The 17,043-nt window shown below is 33.4% G+C and overlaps 1 protein-coding gene across 1 annotated transcript in view; it reads right to left on the reverse strand.

Annotated features, from left to right (window-relative positions):
* LOC148945345 (lysophosphatidylcholine acyltransferase-like) overlaps nucleotides 1-17,043 on the reverse strand; it is an 89,774-nt gene that overhangs the window by 8,775 nt on the left and 63,956 nt on the right. Inside the window, exons 6-8 of the mRNA XM_089098773.1 lie at nucleotides 9,900-10,037; nucleotides 7,894-8,019; nucleotides 3,333-3,489 (exon numbers count right to left, since the gene is read on the reverse strand). Coding sequence (XP_088954899.1) covers nucleotides 3,333-3,489; nucleotides 7,894-8,019; nucleotides 9,900-10,037 — 421 coding nt within the window. The remainder of the gene's footprint in view (nucleotides 1-3,332; nucleotides 3,490-7,893; nucleotides 8,020-9,899; nucleotides 10,038-17,043) is intronic.

A 17,043-nucleotide genomic window follows, 5' to 3' on the forward strand; every position in this document is an offset into this window, starting at 1 on the left:
GACAGAATCAAATAGGCTTAAGAAATTCAAACAACCATTGAGGAGGGTCATTATTCATCTTGGCCGGGACGCAATATGACACATCTATGACGCAATATGACGCAATGGACGCATCTTGGACGGGATGCAATATGACATCCCTAACATTACACAATCATGAGTGTTTGCCAAAAAAGAGAGGGACGGGAAATTTCAAAAATATAACAAGAACAGAGCTTTTTATCTTATTTGGCTCTTATTTGGAAAGCAATATTTGGCTCTTGGTCTCTCTTCCTTCGGCGAAATTTAGAGTGACGTTTCTTCTAAACAGCTATAGCAACGGACACAATTTGATTACTATTCAATCGCGATCTGACATTTATCTTGATTTATTCCCAATTCAGGCGAACCGGTTATTAGCTTTAAATTAGTTCTAGCATCAAATTTGTCATTTCTGTGAATTTTCAAGTCCTAAAACTCCTTCTGAAGAATATTCAAGGATCACTTGACTTTTATTTTGTGTGGTTTTTTGTGAAATCAACTGCCAAGCTTCAACCGTTCTCAATCCAAATCTGTTGTTGGGCAGGGAATAATATTAATTGGCAAGCCATTGTGTTTTGAAAAATAGAGCAATAAAAAGAAAATTTATTTAAGGGTTCTTGACCTTTTGAAGGCTCAAGAAGTTTAACAAATTTCCTAATATGGTCCTATGCCTTCTTTACGTTTTTGTGGGAAAGAATTAACCCATTCCTTATATTAGTTCCCAGCATAACTTTCAACCGAAACTCCAAAATAAAATCTTGGGTATATGCCTTGCCGACAAAAAGGGGTATGGGCAGCCTTGGTAGGGTCTCAGGAATAGATAATCGAATATCAACGTACCGCAAAATGGTAATATTTGAATGCTTTTGAAATAGTATAGTGTTCCTGTAAGCACTGTTAGTGTTATGACGTTTAAACAGTTAGGTAAAAACGTGGTTTCTGAAAAAAGTTAATTGTAATAGAAAATTATAATAGAATTTTTTTTTATATTGAATATTTCTAAAAAGTAAATTATTACAGAGATAAATTAATGTTAGCCGAAAATTAAGAGTTATGCTTCAAACAGAAAAAATAGAAATACAGATATTTACGTAGTTTTGCAGCACTATGAGCTACGTATGAGGGATTTCATCTTGGAGCTATTGGGAGAAATTCATCAGATAATTAAATTCTAAAAAAATGAATTGTCAACAAATCATATAAAATTAGGGAGCTAATCATAAAAATCATCAAACCTCAGGGGGTGTACCCATAAGACCTCAGCCCTCTGTATGTATATGTTGAGGATTTTCTCTTAACACATTACACGACCCTAGACACACCACGGTTACTGAATATACAAATAGAAATTCAGATAGTTTTAATAACTGGCTTTATCGTCCTATTGAACCTTCGTTTAGAGGAACCAACGGGCAGCCCAGAAGGGTTAATCCCCTAAGAGTGACGGTTTACATAGATGCGCAACTCCGAACCAAGCTATATTTCAAGTACTTTTTCCCAGATGTTTTTTCTTATAGGTAATCCAATTGGTCTGTTTATCTGCGGATTTGACTTGTCGATTTGACTTTTGATAGTTTTTGAGGTTTTGAACTTATCTAGTAATACTAGTGAAATCTGACAGAAGTTTTACAGAAAACAAAAGTGTTCTAAATTCCAGGAGACAATAATTGATTTTTAACACTTGGCACAAACGCATATTCACTTAGACAAGTGAAGGAGAAGAATTTCGAACAATAAATTTGAAAAATATATTTAATTTCTTTTTTTCACCTTTGTTCTCACATTGAATTTGACACAGTGTTTCTAGTAAAAAGAAAAAGACCAAAATTATGGTTTGTTCGTGATATTTGATCAGCAGCCTTGACTCACTTGGGTTTTTTCCGAATTACGAAAGCTCTTTGTTTGCCAACAATTCCGATTGAGAATACCTTAGCAATGTGCACAAACATAGTTTTAATCTGCTTTTTGAAATTTTGCACGAGAGAGAAAATGCACGTCAAACAATGCTGGAAATTTTTGTTATTGCAACCCCCTAAGGTACTCAAAGGCTCCCTAAGGTTTTAAGAATCGGAACAAAATCAGAACTTTAGCGTAAAGAGCGAGGTATTGTCGACGGGGCAAACCCCTTCATATACGTAGTAATTTATGTTCGTTTTAAGTTTTAATGCTGCTCCTTACTCAGTTTTGGGCCTTTTTGAGATTGTAAAACCAAAGCAAAAATCCCACAATTTTACTGCTTTTGATACAGCTTTGCTGATTTTTACCGAAGTAATAATTTCGCTAGGTAAAAGCGATAACATAAAGTAAAGAAATTGTGGTTCTCAAGAAAATAAGGAAAAGGCAGGCCACTTTGCTTCTATGATTGCACTTAATAATAATATGTGCATGATACCAGTTCAAAAAAGGTGCAAAATGTGCAACTCTCTTATAGCCACCGAGCTAACCAGTGCATGTGGTTATAAAACTATAATACAATTATATATTATAACGTTAGTATAAGAATCATAAAAATATTAGCATAATGATGGTTATGCATACAGTTATACCCCTTCTTTTTGGAGCCTTTTACCTACTCTTTTCAATAATACCTACTGTTACCTACAATGTTACCGTTTACCTATTTTTTTTAGGAAATAAAACTTGAACCATATGTTGGAGGGTCGATTTTTCACAATATAAATACGCAAAAAACTAAATTAGTCAACAATAAGTCTAGAAGATAATAAAGAAAGTGCCTCAAAATTTGGGCACTTTCTATTCTATATCCTGTAAGCTTCAATCAAATTAATAAACCGTAGTCATACTGTCCATTAATTACCAAGTTCCATAAAAAAAACTCAGTTGATAATGTGTCTAACCGCATGACTTGGATATGTTTATACTTGCTTGTGATTTATTAATTTTACATTCTCCTATATATATATATATATATATATATATATATATATATATATATATATATATATATATATATATATATATATATATATATATAATATTTAAATGTATCATTTAAAAATATAGCCTTGTTAAAAATCATATATTGTCATCTCTATATTAGCTAACCAAGAAGATAATCGCTGAAGTATTTTGATATGCCTCACTTCCCACCATCACTTATATTGTTTTGAAAGTCAAAAATTGAATCCAGTATGTTTTCTAGGCAAGTTGTTTAAGCATGAGGAAAGTACATCAATTCCACATCCCCCAAACCCTAGTTGCAATACTGTTCACGTGTGAAATACAAAACAGGTAAGAAACATCTTTGGAAACAGTGACATAAAAAAGAGAAAATAACAAATATATTTTACCTTATCGAAAAAATTTAAAAGTTTAATTAGACCCTTGCTTTCTTCTTCAATGCCAAGATAGCAAGACAGTGACATCAACGTGATTGTGCCAAGTTCTTTGTTGGCAATGGAAGCAAATTTCTCCAGTAGTTCCCCTTTTAACATCTTCTGATTGATTCTGAAAAAGAAATTTATTAGAAACCTCTTCATAGAAACGCGTAGTCGTTATTGTATAAGTAACTATATCATATAACTTGTTTATGAAAGTAGAGAAACAGGATACTATATATTGTTAAACGGAAAAAAACCTTAATATGAAATGCATGACCTTGGAAAAACAGCAAAGCATAATTAAAAAAGATATTTTATAATTACAAAATTTTCCATTATAATAACACCGTTTTCTGTGGCATAAGGGACTACGTATCAATTTGTTCCGACCGACCTTAGACCAAACTCAAAATGTAAATAATTAATCTTTGATGAAAAATCGTATTATACTTTATGGTGCAAGGCAACTATTAGTGACGTAGAAAGGCGGCGACTGGGTGGCAGGGAGCATACACCCCTAGGCCCCCTAGATTTTGAAAAACACTTTTCTTCTTCTTTTTTTTGGGGGGGGGGCTAACGGAAAAATGTCTTTATATTTTCATTGCGAGCATTTGAAAAATCAACAAGTTTGCCCCCCCCCCTAGATTTTGGAAAGTAAATTTTGCTTCTCCCTAAATTTTCGGGAATTGACGTGACTCGTAATTTAGTGTCAGATTAAATTGCTTCTAACACAAATAATGGAAAAAAGAAATCCAAGAATTCCTTGCGAATTATCATTATTTTCAAGCTATCTTTGCAGTATTAGGTCCGAAACGTCACTGTTCATTCTCTTGCAGTAAAATTTCATTTCAATCCAGCCACCCACCCTTAAGGATTTTTTACAAGATCTTGGGATTTCAGTTCAAAGCTTAGGGTCTGGGAAAAGTATATATATTCAATATTACCCTCAAAAAGTATATAAAGTATATTATTTGATATCTTCGGATTTCGCGCAAGCCTTTGATTTTACGTAACTGCATCTTTGAATATTGTTATATTCTCAGTGATATCTCTCACTTCAGCGTCTTAGAAGCTTTATATTTTGCTAACTTTTGTCGATTCATATTCATGGAGCATTGTCTGAGTCGTTGTCGAGGTCTTTTGGGAGTAAGGGAAAATTTATTTGGGAATGATGGAGTGCTGCTTCCTGATGCCTTGAAAAGTACGTCGTCACACTTTATTTGTCTAGTGGGAAGATATCTTGATGAGTTTTTTGCAAAAAGAAGAGCGTAGTTTATATTTTATTTTTATTTTTTATTATTATTGTGTCGAGTGCTGTAATTTGTTAATTGTGTATGTTATTTGTGTACATGGCCACATTTTGGCTTGAAATACACGTTATCTTATCTTATCCTCCGTCCAAGGCAGGAATAAAAATTAAGACATAAAATTGAAAATGACAAACAATGGGGTTAGATTAAGCAATAGAGTAATATTGAGGTTTTAGTGGATAAGAGGAACAACGACCATAAAAGCTTTTGCTAACAAATAAATCAATTAAGAATGTGATGCGTCATATTCAATAAATAGGTCTGATGTGATAGAAAATTTAGCACTGAAACTTTTCATCAGGCTTCACCGGAGAAATTTAATTAGTTTTAAGGGTACTTGTATGATATACCCCCTACCTAATATTCTTCTAATATGTTTCTCTGACGCTCAATCCCAATGAAGTATACCTAAGTATGATAAAAATATAATACTTTAGAAACAAATTTGGGCCATATATTTGCCGGGTCGACATTCCTAATGTGTTAGGTACAATTATTCTGCAAATTATGAAGTAAGAATTGTTTTCTAACTTCACACTGTCAAGATACTTTACCCCCCCCCCCCTTAATGTGCAAATATATATCCCAAATTATATATTTTCCATCTATTCTGTCACTTCTCTTTTTCTTGTCTCACATTAAGCTGAAAGTAACTAACGAGAAAAACTGGTTCTATAATGCGTCAACGAAGGAATAACTTGAGCGGTAGGGGCTATATTGCACAAGTACTGTTTTAAGTTACCGTTTGCAAAAAAAACAGTCGTAAAAATTACTTCATCCAAACATATATTATTCTTTGGATTCTGAGAAAACCCAGCTTCAAAATGATGAAACCTGATTTTCTTGGAATCAAACCAAAATGCCCATCAATTTTTCTTCTTTTGCGGCTCATTTCTGGCAAAACGGGAAACAAAATTCACAAGCTTGAAGAGATCTTGTGAAACAAATAATTACACAAATAAAATAAAGAAGGTCACTTCCTAAGCTATAATACTATTTGCAGATTTAACTAGTTTGATTCAGTTATTAATAACAGACAGCGATTATATTTAATTAGTGAAGATACAACACCCACTACCAGGCAAAATGAATAAAACTGGCTGTCAATGTTGCCAAGTTGCCACGAAAATGCTTTTATGAATCTAAAAGAAACAAGATTACGACGACTCTTGAACTTTTTATAACCTATAAATAGATTTCTTGCAACAATTTGTTATAGGGAAAACATCCTTCTCAAAACAGGCTTATTGGTACCATATTCGGGGGAAGTAGAGGGGTAAAGGGATGGATCACACCTTATGAAAAAAAATCTGTTTTCCAGATTATGGCATTTATCCTCAATAAATAATCCTAGTGCACAGCTTATCGGCTGTTTCTGCCTATTATTTGCCGCTAGTAATTGTTAGTAATGGTTTAATGTTTGCTCAAAACACAAATGTTGACTGGCAAAATATGTTGGTCAGCATTTGTGGAATCGTTTATAATGACATTTAAAAACTGTATTCTAAATTACAAACAAAGATTGTAAATAGTGTTTAGACTTTAGAGGTTCAAAACATAATTTATATAAACATAAACAATAAACTGTAAAAGAAAAAGCCATCCACAATTACATCTTAAATGAGAAAATTACAAGTTTTATTTTTAAGCTTGGAATTGCTGAATGTTATTCTAAAAATGATGTAACGAATTTATCTAAGAACACGCTCTCTCTACGGCACAATTTCACGAGCGATATTTGGCAATCTCTGTTTTTAAGGAACACTTTTATTAGTAAACTGTTTGTAACCTTTTGTGGGGAAAGAAAAGAAACATGATTTGGAGATATATTAAGACTGTGCACTGGATTTCCTGAAATAGTGACAAATAATTCCAGTCTTTATTAAACTACGGTTCCTTGTGTTACATATGCCTCTTCCTAGAAATTTGACTTTTACAGATCATGGAAGAGTTCATATTACAATTTATCACAACCACAGATTTGCAAAAACCTTACAGCTTATTAAATTCCAGGGACTATTTGCCTTAAGCGTCTACTTTCTACAAACGCTTTGTAGTCAAAGCTAATAAAGTATAAACTTTTCTGAAAAAGATTGTGTTATATTACTATTTCTGAGATAAATTGATAGCCTTTACTGTGATTTCAGCTTTTGCGATCTCGATTTTGCAAATTCACATGCACATCAATAATCAACGCTGTCTATTTTGTAATAAAAAGAATGGATGGACGACGTTAGCTTTCCCTATTAGTATTTTCCGTCACCCTTAACCATCTGAATAAAAAATTCTTGTTATGCATTGTTTGTCCTATATTCTTTTACCTATATCTACTAGGTTTATACCAGACTTTGACTTTATTCATTATATACTTTTATCTATACTTTCTTGTTTCTTTTCTATAACCTTTACTTACGTTTTACTTACTTAATTTTACCCCTTACTTACTTTTGAGCTTATCTGTAAGAATAATTAAACAGATGGCGGTTTTCGTCTATTCTTCCATGACATTTATCTCTGATTTATACAGATAGGGTAAACGTTACTGGAATTTATCGAACTGACACGATTCAATTAACATATATTAATTTTTTTTTCTTTTTCTTGAGACAGTTCATTCCATACTATATTAAATGAAGCTAATAAGTAACCCTAATTCATTTTCAGTACTTACTGAATAAGTTTTAAAAATTTTATTTGCAATTTAAAAAATAAGAAGAAGACAAGTAGAAGAAGAAGAAGAAGAAGAGGAAGGAGAATGCAATTTTAGTTCAGCACAAGAAAGATTTACTAAAAATAAAATACCTTTAGCAAGGGCGTATCCATGATTTGTATTCGGGGGCGGGAGTATTTTTCTTTCCTTTTCTTGGGGGGAGGGGAGGGGGGTACACACAAAACTAGAAAATGTGTTTATATACATTTTCGTTACGTTTTTACGAGGTGGACAAAATTTCTGAGGGGTTCAAGCCTCATAGCCCCCCTCCCCCTGGAGATACGGCCCCTTGGTATTAAAGTTACTTTTAGAATCAGTCTGTAAGAACGATTTAATAACAAAGGACGTTAGTGTCTTCGCTTTCATTTTTCTCTCTAATTTTACCTAGCTTTCAGGTTAAGTACTGTTAAGAATTTTAGAGCTTAAACCGCAAAATGTTAAATAATTTGAATTTCTTTTTTCTTACAATTCATTTCTTACTACATCAAATGCATCTAAAAAGTAAACTTACCCATTTTCTATTTTCACTGAACGAGCGTTAAGAAGTCCCACATGTGACGGTAGTCCAAGCTCTTTAGATTTGGCAACAAGCTGAGCATCGTCAAAACTATAGTCTTCTACAGGGACTCCGAGATGCCTATAAGCAAAGACAAAAGAGCCTGTGTTGATTATCCTAATTCTTCTTTAGAATTTTGTAGTCTCAAAGTCAACTATATCACGAACTCTCATTTCCGACGATAATGCTATACTAACGACTATTTTACATAACTATACATATAACAACTATATACTAAATAATAACGACTTTTTACATAAACTATAAGAATCCTACTGGGTTGTCTTGACTCCACTGCTTTTTTAAAAAGGTTATTTTCGAGGATACTTAATTAAAGGAAAAAACCTTTCTCTCTATTCTTTTTTATCAAAATTGTCAGTAGTTGTCTCCGCATATTTTCAAAAATAACGAAAGGTGACTTTCATGACTATTGGATACTATATGAAAAATGTACATGTTTATTTGCATTATCAGTATTGGTTGTGTAGTTAGTTCTTGCGAATAACCAGTATCGAGAATAACCAGTATCGAGAAGATTTTACTTTTCTGCCACGCCCCTAGGACAACAGGTCATAAAACCCTGTTTCTGCAAGCTCATTGACAGGTCAGAAGATTGTGTTGAAGACAAATTATTTTTCACGTTATATATTTATGCATGTATACTGTTCAGTCACAATTTATTAATAAACAAAACGTAATGGTACTGTAATGTAAAAGAGTCAACTCTCATCACATTCACTAGAAGACTGTATTTTACAAACTGCAGGAGTAAAACCTAGGTTGATAAACGGGCCCTAAAATGGAAAGTATAATATGATTTGCATCTATAGTCTAGCATGGTCACTAAGGGGATCGAGTATTCCCCTCTCTCCAGGAGAATACAAATTTACGGAAAGGGCAAAAGTTGATAGTTAAAAAACCCATGGAAACTTTTCGGCAAATTTTCCTGAACCTTCCCCACCCCCTAGAAAGTGTTTATAGGATACCCCTCCTTTTCTCAATCTCAATGTTTGATGTTTTTCACACACCTTTCCTATATTTTTTATATGATTTGCCTGTTTTTTGGCAGTTTTAACCCTCTGCTTCCCCAGGATAATTGGGATGTCGCAAAGAGTAAATTATTGTGTATATATATGCCCTTTTTGTGTAACTTAAATTCAATGGTAGAATAAATCTCCACATTTAGGCTTTGGCCCGTCACAAGTCAATGCAACATACGTCACATACAACATTTAAAAGTCTAACAACTTCAAAGGATAACATTTTCAGGAAGTAAAAAAGTGTCTAATACATTTATAATATTTAATCATAAGCACAGATACTCCTTGGATTATCACTTGTTTCATGCCTAACTTATGAAAATAAGTTCTCTATTTTAAAAGGTAACTATTTCCGTCACTGGAACTAAATATTTAGTTATTCCGCAGAACGTTTTCACTAAAATCATGAGTAATCGGTACATTCAAATATATGCTCTTTCTTATGTCAGACTGGGTTATATTCAACCCCTTGCCAAACACTGCCTGCTTGATTAGTAATAACTCATATCACTTTAGTAAATTATGTACGACAACCGAAGCTTATCCAGGAAACATTTTTCATTATATACTATCGCCCTTCAGCTTCTTGTTTTAAAAGTTAACTTCTTGGCTGTACACACTAGAATGTCCCTGGAAAAATCTTGTACATTAAGATTGTTTCATCGCACGATAAAGTTCTAATTACACACATATGCTAGGACAAATCAAAATAACCATTTATTAGACTTAAATCATGTTCACCCAGTGTGATAAAATTACGAATGAAAAAATGGTAACGATTAAATAGAATTGGGCAAGTTTACCAATCTCTGTGATCCCAGAAGTAATAAATAATAAGAAAGCAGCAGTTAAAGACGGATAACAGCAGAACATTAGGATAACAGCAATGAAAAAAAACTGAGTTATAAAAAGCAAACTAACCTTGCCATTAGTAGCTGAACATTTTCAGCAAAGAGGTTGGGATCAAGCTTTTCTTTCTCTGAAGGTACAACTGAAGGTAAAAACTCAATAGTCATGGTTGTAATGGTTTTTGTCAATGTTAACCATAAGATTTTCAACCTATAACAAGGAATATTCAAAATATATGTAACTGTAATAATTGTAAATGGGCTGCTATGTATGCTGTGCTTGTTTTGGTGCTTCATTTTCTGCAGCCTTGCGGTTTTAATGTAAGACGATAATTTTGCTAGAATTCGATAAGTTACATTCAAGTTTATCCATCTACCAAATTACATTTTTGAATTTTTTTCTAGATTGAAACGTATTTCTAAAAGGTATGAAAAACATGCAAAAATAGGAAAATTTTCCTATTTCTAAGCAAGCTTAGGTAATTCTAAAAAAAGTGCAAGTAATATCATAACTCCGGCCCAGTGAATAGATAGACCTTGAAGCAAGAAATATGATCACATAAGTATCTTGTTCTTTCGGTTGAAGTTAGAGCGGTAGGTTTGTCGCAAAATCACAAGTTTTACAGGGACCGACAACCTTGATGAGTTAATAGAAATGTACTCATTTATTCTATATTTATATAAATTTATTCCTTAATAATTAATTCCTCTACAGAATCCCATCTATGTAAACAGGTTGTTTCGCTGTGGTAATTGAAAATATATTAAGTTAAGAATTATACCTTCTAAAATCAATACTTAATTAAATACTAACTCCTATTTAATACTTAAATTCTAATACTTATTCTAAAACTCACTAAAAAACTGAAAAAACTTGAAATTGTAGTTAGTTCTTCCAAAAACGTTGACTAGTTTCTTTTAAGATGGGTGCTTATGAGGATTGATAACTGTCTGAATCATGAAAGACTCATAAGGGCTAATGAATCATGAATGATGAGGGCTAATGAGACCTCACTTTTGTAGATTATTAACAGAATTGGATCCAGCTGATAGAGAAGCTTTAATTAATGTTCTATCCTCATCCCATGGTATACCACAAGAGTACATTAAAGTCAACAGTGCTATGTACGAGAGTAATATGGCTGCGGTCAAGGTAGGAAATGATGTTCGTAGTTAGCTCGGTGCGGAATCAGGAATTAAACAGGGTTTCGTTTCATCCCGTGTATACGAATTATTTTGATGGACCTTGTCCTAAAGAGTGTGGCAAGGCCTGTGGGAGATCATGGTATCAAATTGATAGGTAAAACTCTACTAGATTTATATTATGCAGATGATTTGAGTATCAAGATTAAAATGATAGAAAACGTAAATGAATTTTGGGAATTCAGGTTGCAAAAATAGGTTCGAAAGTTAAGGTTAAGAAGACCATGCCGCTTAGACTAGCAAATGAGGATAAAGATGTGATTTTAGATAACTGAAACATCGATAGAGCAGATAGCTTCTCTTATCTGAGTAGCATTAATTGTAAAGACAACGGATGCAGTAAAAATTTAAAAAGTAGAGAAAGCCACAGCGTCAGGTGTTTTTTTTTTTGGTATTGAAAAAAGTTTAGAAGAATAAGAAGACAAGTCTGCGAATTAAGATTAGAATATTGGAAGCTGCGGAAACGACAGTGGCCAAGTATGTCCCTGAAACGTCGGCCCTTCGTAATACTTAGGGAAGTTTGCTAAATATTTTCTAGAGGATTTGTCTAAAGCACAGTTTATAGAATTAGCAGTATGATCATACCCTATCTCACCCATTATAAAACCCGGACCAAGGTGCGAGTGCTTCAGAGAACGTTTTTGCGGATATAAACATAAGCGGCATTAGATCTTTTCACGGGTAGATCTTTTCACCCGCTAATGTAGAAATAAGTGGGAGGAGCTTTTTGTTCGTACCGAGAATGAAGACCAGAAATGATCTGGGATAAACTTACTGGATAATTCTATAAACTGTGGTCTAAAGATAGTTTTAGGTAACACTTGACTGTACGAAAAATATTGTTCCTAGGGTATTATGAAATAGACTTTAATATGGCTAAGCCACGTTCTACAGACGAACATGGCAGATTTCCAAAATAATGCTTTTGGCCATCCGCCTGGAGCCAAACAAAAAGCAAGTCCTCCCAAAGGGGATGAAAAGAGCGAAAAGAGGTCATAAGAAAAGATTTAAATTGACACTTCATGAGAGAAGACAAGAAGTGAAGCTATGAATAAATTGGAGATCGGGGAGAAGGAGCGTGCGCACCTGTGTGGTCCTCTGGTGGCTTAGTGCATTTTCTTAGTAATTGCTAGTAAAATATTCAAAATTATTGATATTAATACAGAAATTTATAGGCCATGTTCGGTTGTTCTTGAAAAGGACTTGAACAAGTATGTATTTTCGTTGTGTCACAATGCTACCCAAGCCTAAATTAAATTAGGCATTGGACAATGCATCGCCTGCTGGCCAACATGGGCTTGAAGAAAGAAAAACTCTAGGTCCTTCGCACTCCCACCCAAGAGCTGATGTTGGAGAGTTACTTATTATCTGGTAAATATACAGCAGAAAATAGCTTGGGCGTTTTCTGTTAATGTCACAGCTTAGCAGAGATGTCACTAGCCAAAATTATGGAGGAGGGGGAGCCAATGGATTTTACTGACTATCTAGTCATTTTTACAGACTAATTTAGGTGATACTACTATTAAAATTATTTCATTTTTTTAGCGAGTGAGACCGATCTTCCTCCATTGATTTTACGCCATTTATTTCCACCTGCCTATTTACCAAATAAATAGAAAAGGGCCAGTAAAATAGTGGGGGTTCGTGCCGCTAGTTTACTGACCCAATATTTTTTAACCAGTGACTGAAAATATTGGAGGGAGTGTTCCTCCTCCCCTACCCTCATACGAGACACCCCTGCAGCTTATTGTAATACTTATAATGCTAAAAATAGGGTTGAATGAATTTCGTAATACAACAGCTAAGCATTCCTTTTTTTACCGAGTGAGACCAATCTTTCATCCATTGATTTTGTGTCATTTCCAATGAATGTGGTTTATCGTATTATTCATTTAACCACTAACATGCCGCTTTGCTTACCCCAAGGGTTGAGGAATGCCTTTAAGTTAGCGTAATCGACTGTAGTGAATTTAAAGGATGAAGCAAAATAAAGTAAAGCTGAAATCTAGAATCATTACCAAGTCACATTTGAGCCGCGAGTCTGATTCTCATATTTGAAGTTTTTAACAGAGGTTATGAACACAACAAAAGTTCTGCAAAAATATATTCTTAGATGTACAGTTTTGCACACGTTCTGAGACGCAGACTTTTGAGACCTTTCCCACTCCTGGGACATGCATCCTGGGACAATAACCGGCGGTAGTTTTGAAACGTAAACCAGATGTCAAATAAGAAAAAAAAACCTTCAAAAACCAATAAAAAACATAAGTAATTTGCTAGGAATATGAAGGATGTTGGTATATCTACAGGAGCTAGCGTCAGGACAAAATTACTCGTGCTTATTCATCAAAGATAACGATTTAAAACCCTTTAATTAAGTAAGCAATATCGAACATTCGGATAAAAACTTACAGACAATCCTTACCTTGTAGATCAGATTCTCCTTCAGAACATACTTTTAGAAAGAAAAAAGGATTTAAGGTAGTTGAACTTGGGACTTTGTAATGGGAGTATCTAAGATACTCAGAGCAAATTTTGGTCCCAAACACTTGAAGAATTTTGGGAGGAGGTCTTTAGGACAGAAGAGCCTAACTATACAATTACCTATTTTCATTTTTTCACGAATTTTCGCCTCCCGGGAATAAGCGCGAATGAGCGTGTTGAAAATATCCAAATAATTAGACTGATTTTGCAGTTTTGACGAACTTGCCCCCTCCACCTCTAGAAAGGTGTGCTCTGTGCATACATGCCTTTATGATTACTGTACAAAAGTAATTCTCTTTCTTCTGCGCAAGAAATCAGTCTACATGACTTTTAACACACATAACGTTGCAAGTTGAAAGGTTCCTTCACATTGAATTTCGGCTTTGCGTTCTCCCCTTCACACTGAACTCCGTAAGCCTTCCGTAAGACTCATAACCCTCCGTAAGACCTTACGTTAACGTATCCGTAAGTCAAAACGCAATGCTAGAGGTCTGACGGAAGAAGTTCAAAATATTTCAACTTCTTACGTTTACTTTTAAGCAAAATGGAACTTAGATCAAAAAATATTTGAGTCTGCAGAAGCTAGAAAATGTTATATAGCTCAAAGGACCCTGTTTTCAAGGACAAGTAATTTAAACTAAATTCTTTGGAAAGTCTGAGCCAAGTTTTTCATCAGCAGGAAAGAAAGTAGTAAGTATAGACTGTCTTGATTTGTGGGCCTAGGCTAGGATAGGCTATACTTTGATAAATATTGCTAGTTTTTTTTCAATTCTCTTTGGGTTTTAGGTTAAAAAAAAACGTTTGTAGTACAGTTAATCATTTAAAATGATATTTAGGACATTAGTTTTGTAACTTAACTCAGGATTTAAAATGTTCTTTATGAGATTGAAGCAAGAATAAATTTAGATTAGGATCTAACCTACTTTGGTACATTTAAATAGATAGTTTGATCTAGTTTCTCAACATCCTATATAATTAAACAGATTTAGGATCTTTGAGAAAAAATACAGACTTTAAGTTAATTTCTTGACAATTTAGAAGTTTTATAAAAGCTACCTTAAGGTTGTATCCACGACTTTGAGGGGCGGTAAGGTACGCGGTCATTCACATAAGTGATATAGTAAAAAAATATAACACAAGAACTCTCGTCGTATATCTTAAACCTTATTAGTCCATTTTCTTCAAAAATGCTGCTGATCTGTAAAGCTATCTTGCATTGTATTACCATTCCCCAGGATTGGGTTCACTATGGGCTATTTAAGGCTGTTTGTTTTTTCTCAAAATGATAAAACTGTACAATATTACCTAAGTTTTGATTAGAAATAAGTACAAAAATATTACAAGCATCAATGATCTGCAAACTTTTGTTTATAACATAGGCAATAGGCTATATATTTTAAATTATTTTTTTGCACCAACACTGTATTTACATTTCCAACATGTGAAAATTATATTTATGGAATTCTAGACAGTGTATTCACAGTAGGCTACAGCAATATTTCCTGTGGTGTTGAAATATATTTGTATGGATTTATTGACACAGATAGATATATCAACTACCAAACATTACTAAGAATTTAAATGAAGGATAAAACCATTTAGTAAAAAGATTTGAATGACATAGTTGGAAATAATATTTGGTCATTATATCTATGTAATGTGTGATCTTTAAGAACTTTGTCAGAAAGGAAGGAAAATGTCATAGAAAAACATGAACTCTGAAAAAAAAAAGAGAATAGTAAATACAATGTCATTATTTCCCCAAACACCTGTGTGTGGATATTGTCTTCAAGTAAAAGTTGATTTTGACTAACTTTAGTTGGACCCAAAGGAACCTTAAAATTTGATACAAACACAACAAATTGTATTGTAATTTAAAGCTTCAAATCAGGACACTGAATATGCATGGTTTTTTGGCCCATCACCAACATGTTTTAAGTGACACTCAACTTTGATAAGCAAATGGAAATACAGTAGAGTCTATTGAGCATTTATGCATTGAGGTATTATAGTAGTAAAGAAATGATATTAATTCAGTTAGTACCCTAACAAATGTTGTATAATTGGATGTAGGCAAAGTACTTGTTTCAATAAATTTGATTTAAGGCACAGTAAATTTTACTTCTTTTCTAAGTGATCCTTGACTTTCTGTGGTCCAAAAATTCTTTTTTTATTGCTCCATAGAATTAATTAGCTATGGAGTTTGTGCTATTGAGGAAAAAAATTAACTAAATCTCCACAATATATTTTATGAATAAGCTGCAATAAAAATTGGGCTATAAAATGAGTATGTTAAAAGTTTAAAAATTGAAAAATTTAGTAATCATTGTGTTTTTTTCTAGTTAATGAGCTTATGAAAAGATGGGGGAGCTTGAGAACCTGAGAGACCACTATGTCTACCTAAAGAAAAAAGGGAGATCTACAAGTGGATCTGGTGCTAGTATAAGCTTAAAGCCAGAAGACCAAAAGTTTGTACAAAGAATGAACTAACTTTCTGAACATATAATTGAAAGGAACCATAAGACAAAAGGGAACACTGTTCAAGATGAGAATATATCAAGGGACATTTATTCAGAGTGTGCAGGGGGTGCCAACAATATAACTATGCTGAAGAGAATGATGATGATGCTGATTTTATTACCCTTAGTGAAGAAATTCTCATTAACAATCAAACAGATATCCAAAGTTCCCAAGCTTCTAGTAGGCAATAAATATATGCATCAACAATCCAAAATAAAACTCATAATAGAACAAAGACAGGGTCTAGAGATCAAACAGACCTGAAGGAACAGCAAGCAATTGACAAAAAAAAGCAGCAATGACCAGCATGATCTGGAGTGGTACTTTCTACAATCACTGTTATCTCATCTGAATAAAGAACCGGATGACTCAAAATTGGAGTTCCAGATGGAGATCATGAAGGCAGTTAAAAAATACTTTAATCGTTCAGTGTATTTTTAGTTTTATAGACGAACTTAATAAAGCGTTTTTTCTCTCTTTAAGGTAAGCATTAAATTATATGAAAAAAATGTCTAGTAGGTCTAAAAAAATAAATATTCCAGCAATATGAATAATTAATAATAATAACACTAGTACCAGAGTAAAAACATGATATAAGAAAATACTTTCAAACGAATATATGTAATAGATAATAAGTCGAGTGTGTTACTTGAATGAAATGACTCATATATGACTTTAGTTGTTCATATACAACATCACATGGTTGCAAGCCAGCTTTTAAAGGGGGTTTCAAAGGGTTATTCTGTGAAGGGGGGATTTGAAGTCTCAGAAACTTCTTTTTAGGTCTAAATATTCCAAGTTTTCGTGAAAGATCTTCCTTTTCCGTCTCACTTTTCATTTAAAGCAACATATTTAGATGAAGTGTTAACAACCGACAATGAGGTTGCATCAGCTCCCCTCTTATAGTGAAAAGGCAAAGAAAAGCAAGCAAAGACTAGGAACCTTAAAAAAATTAAATAAAAAAACTTTTTTTTTCAACTGAAAGTAAGGAGTGACATTAAAACTTAAAA

Source organism: Artemia sp. Qi Xiang Cuo, chromosome 13 (genome assembly GCF_049724085.1).
Source record: "Artemia sp. Qi Xiang Cuo chromosome 13, ASM4972408v1, whole genome shotgun sequence".
Lineage (NCBI taxonomy): Eukaryota > Metazoa > Arthropoda > Branchiopoda > Anostraca > Artemiidae > Artemia > Artemia sp. Qi Xiang Cuo.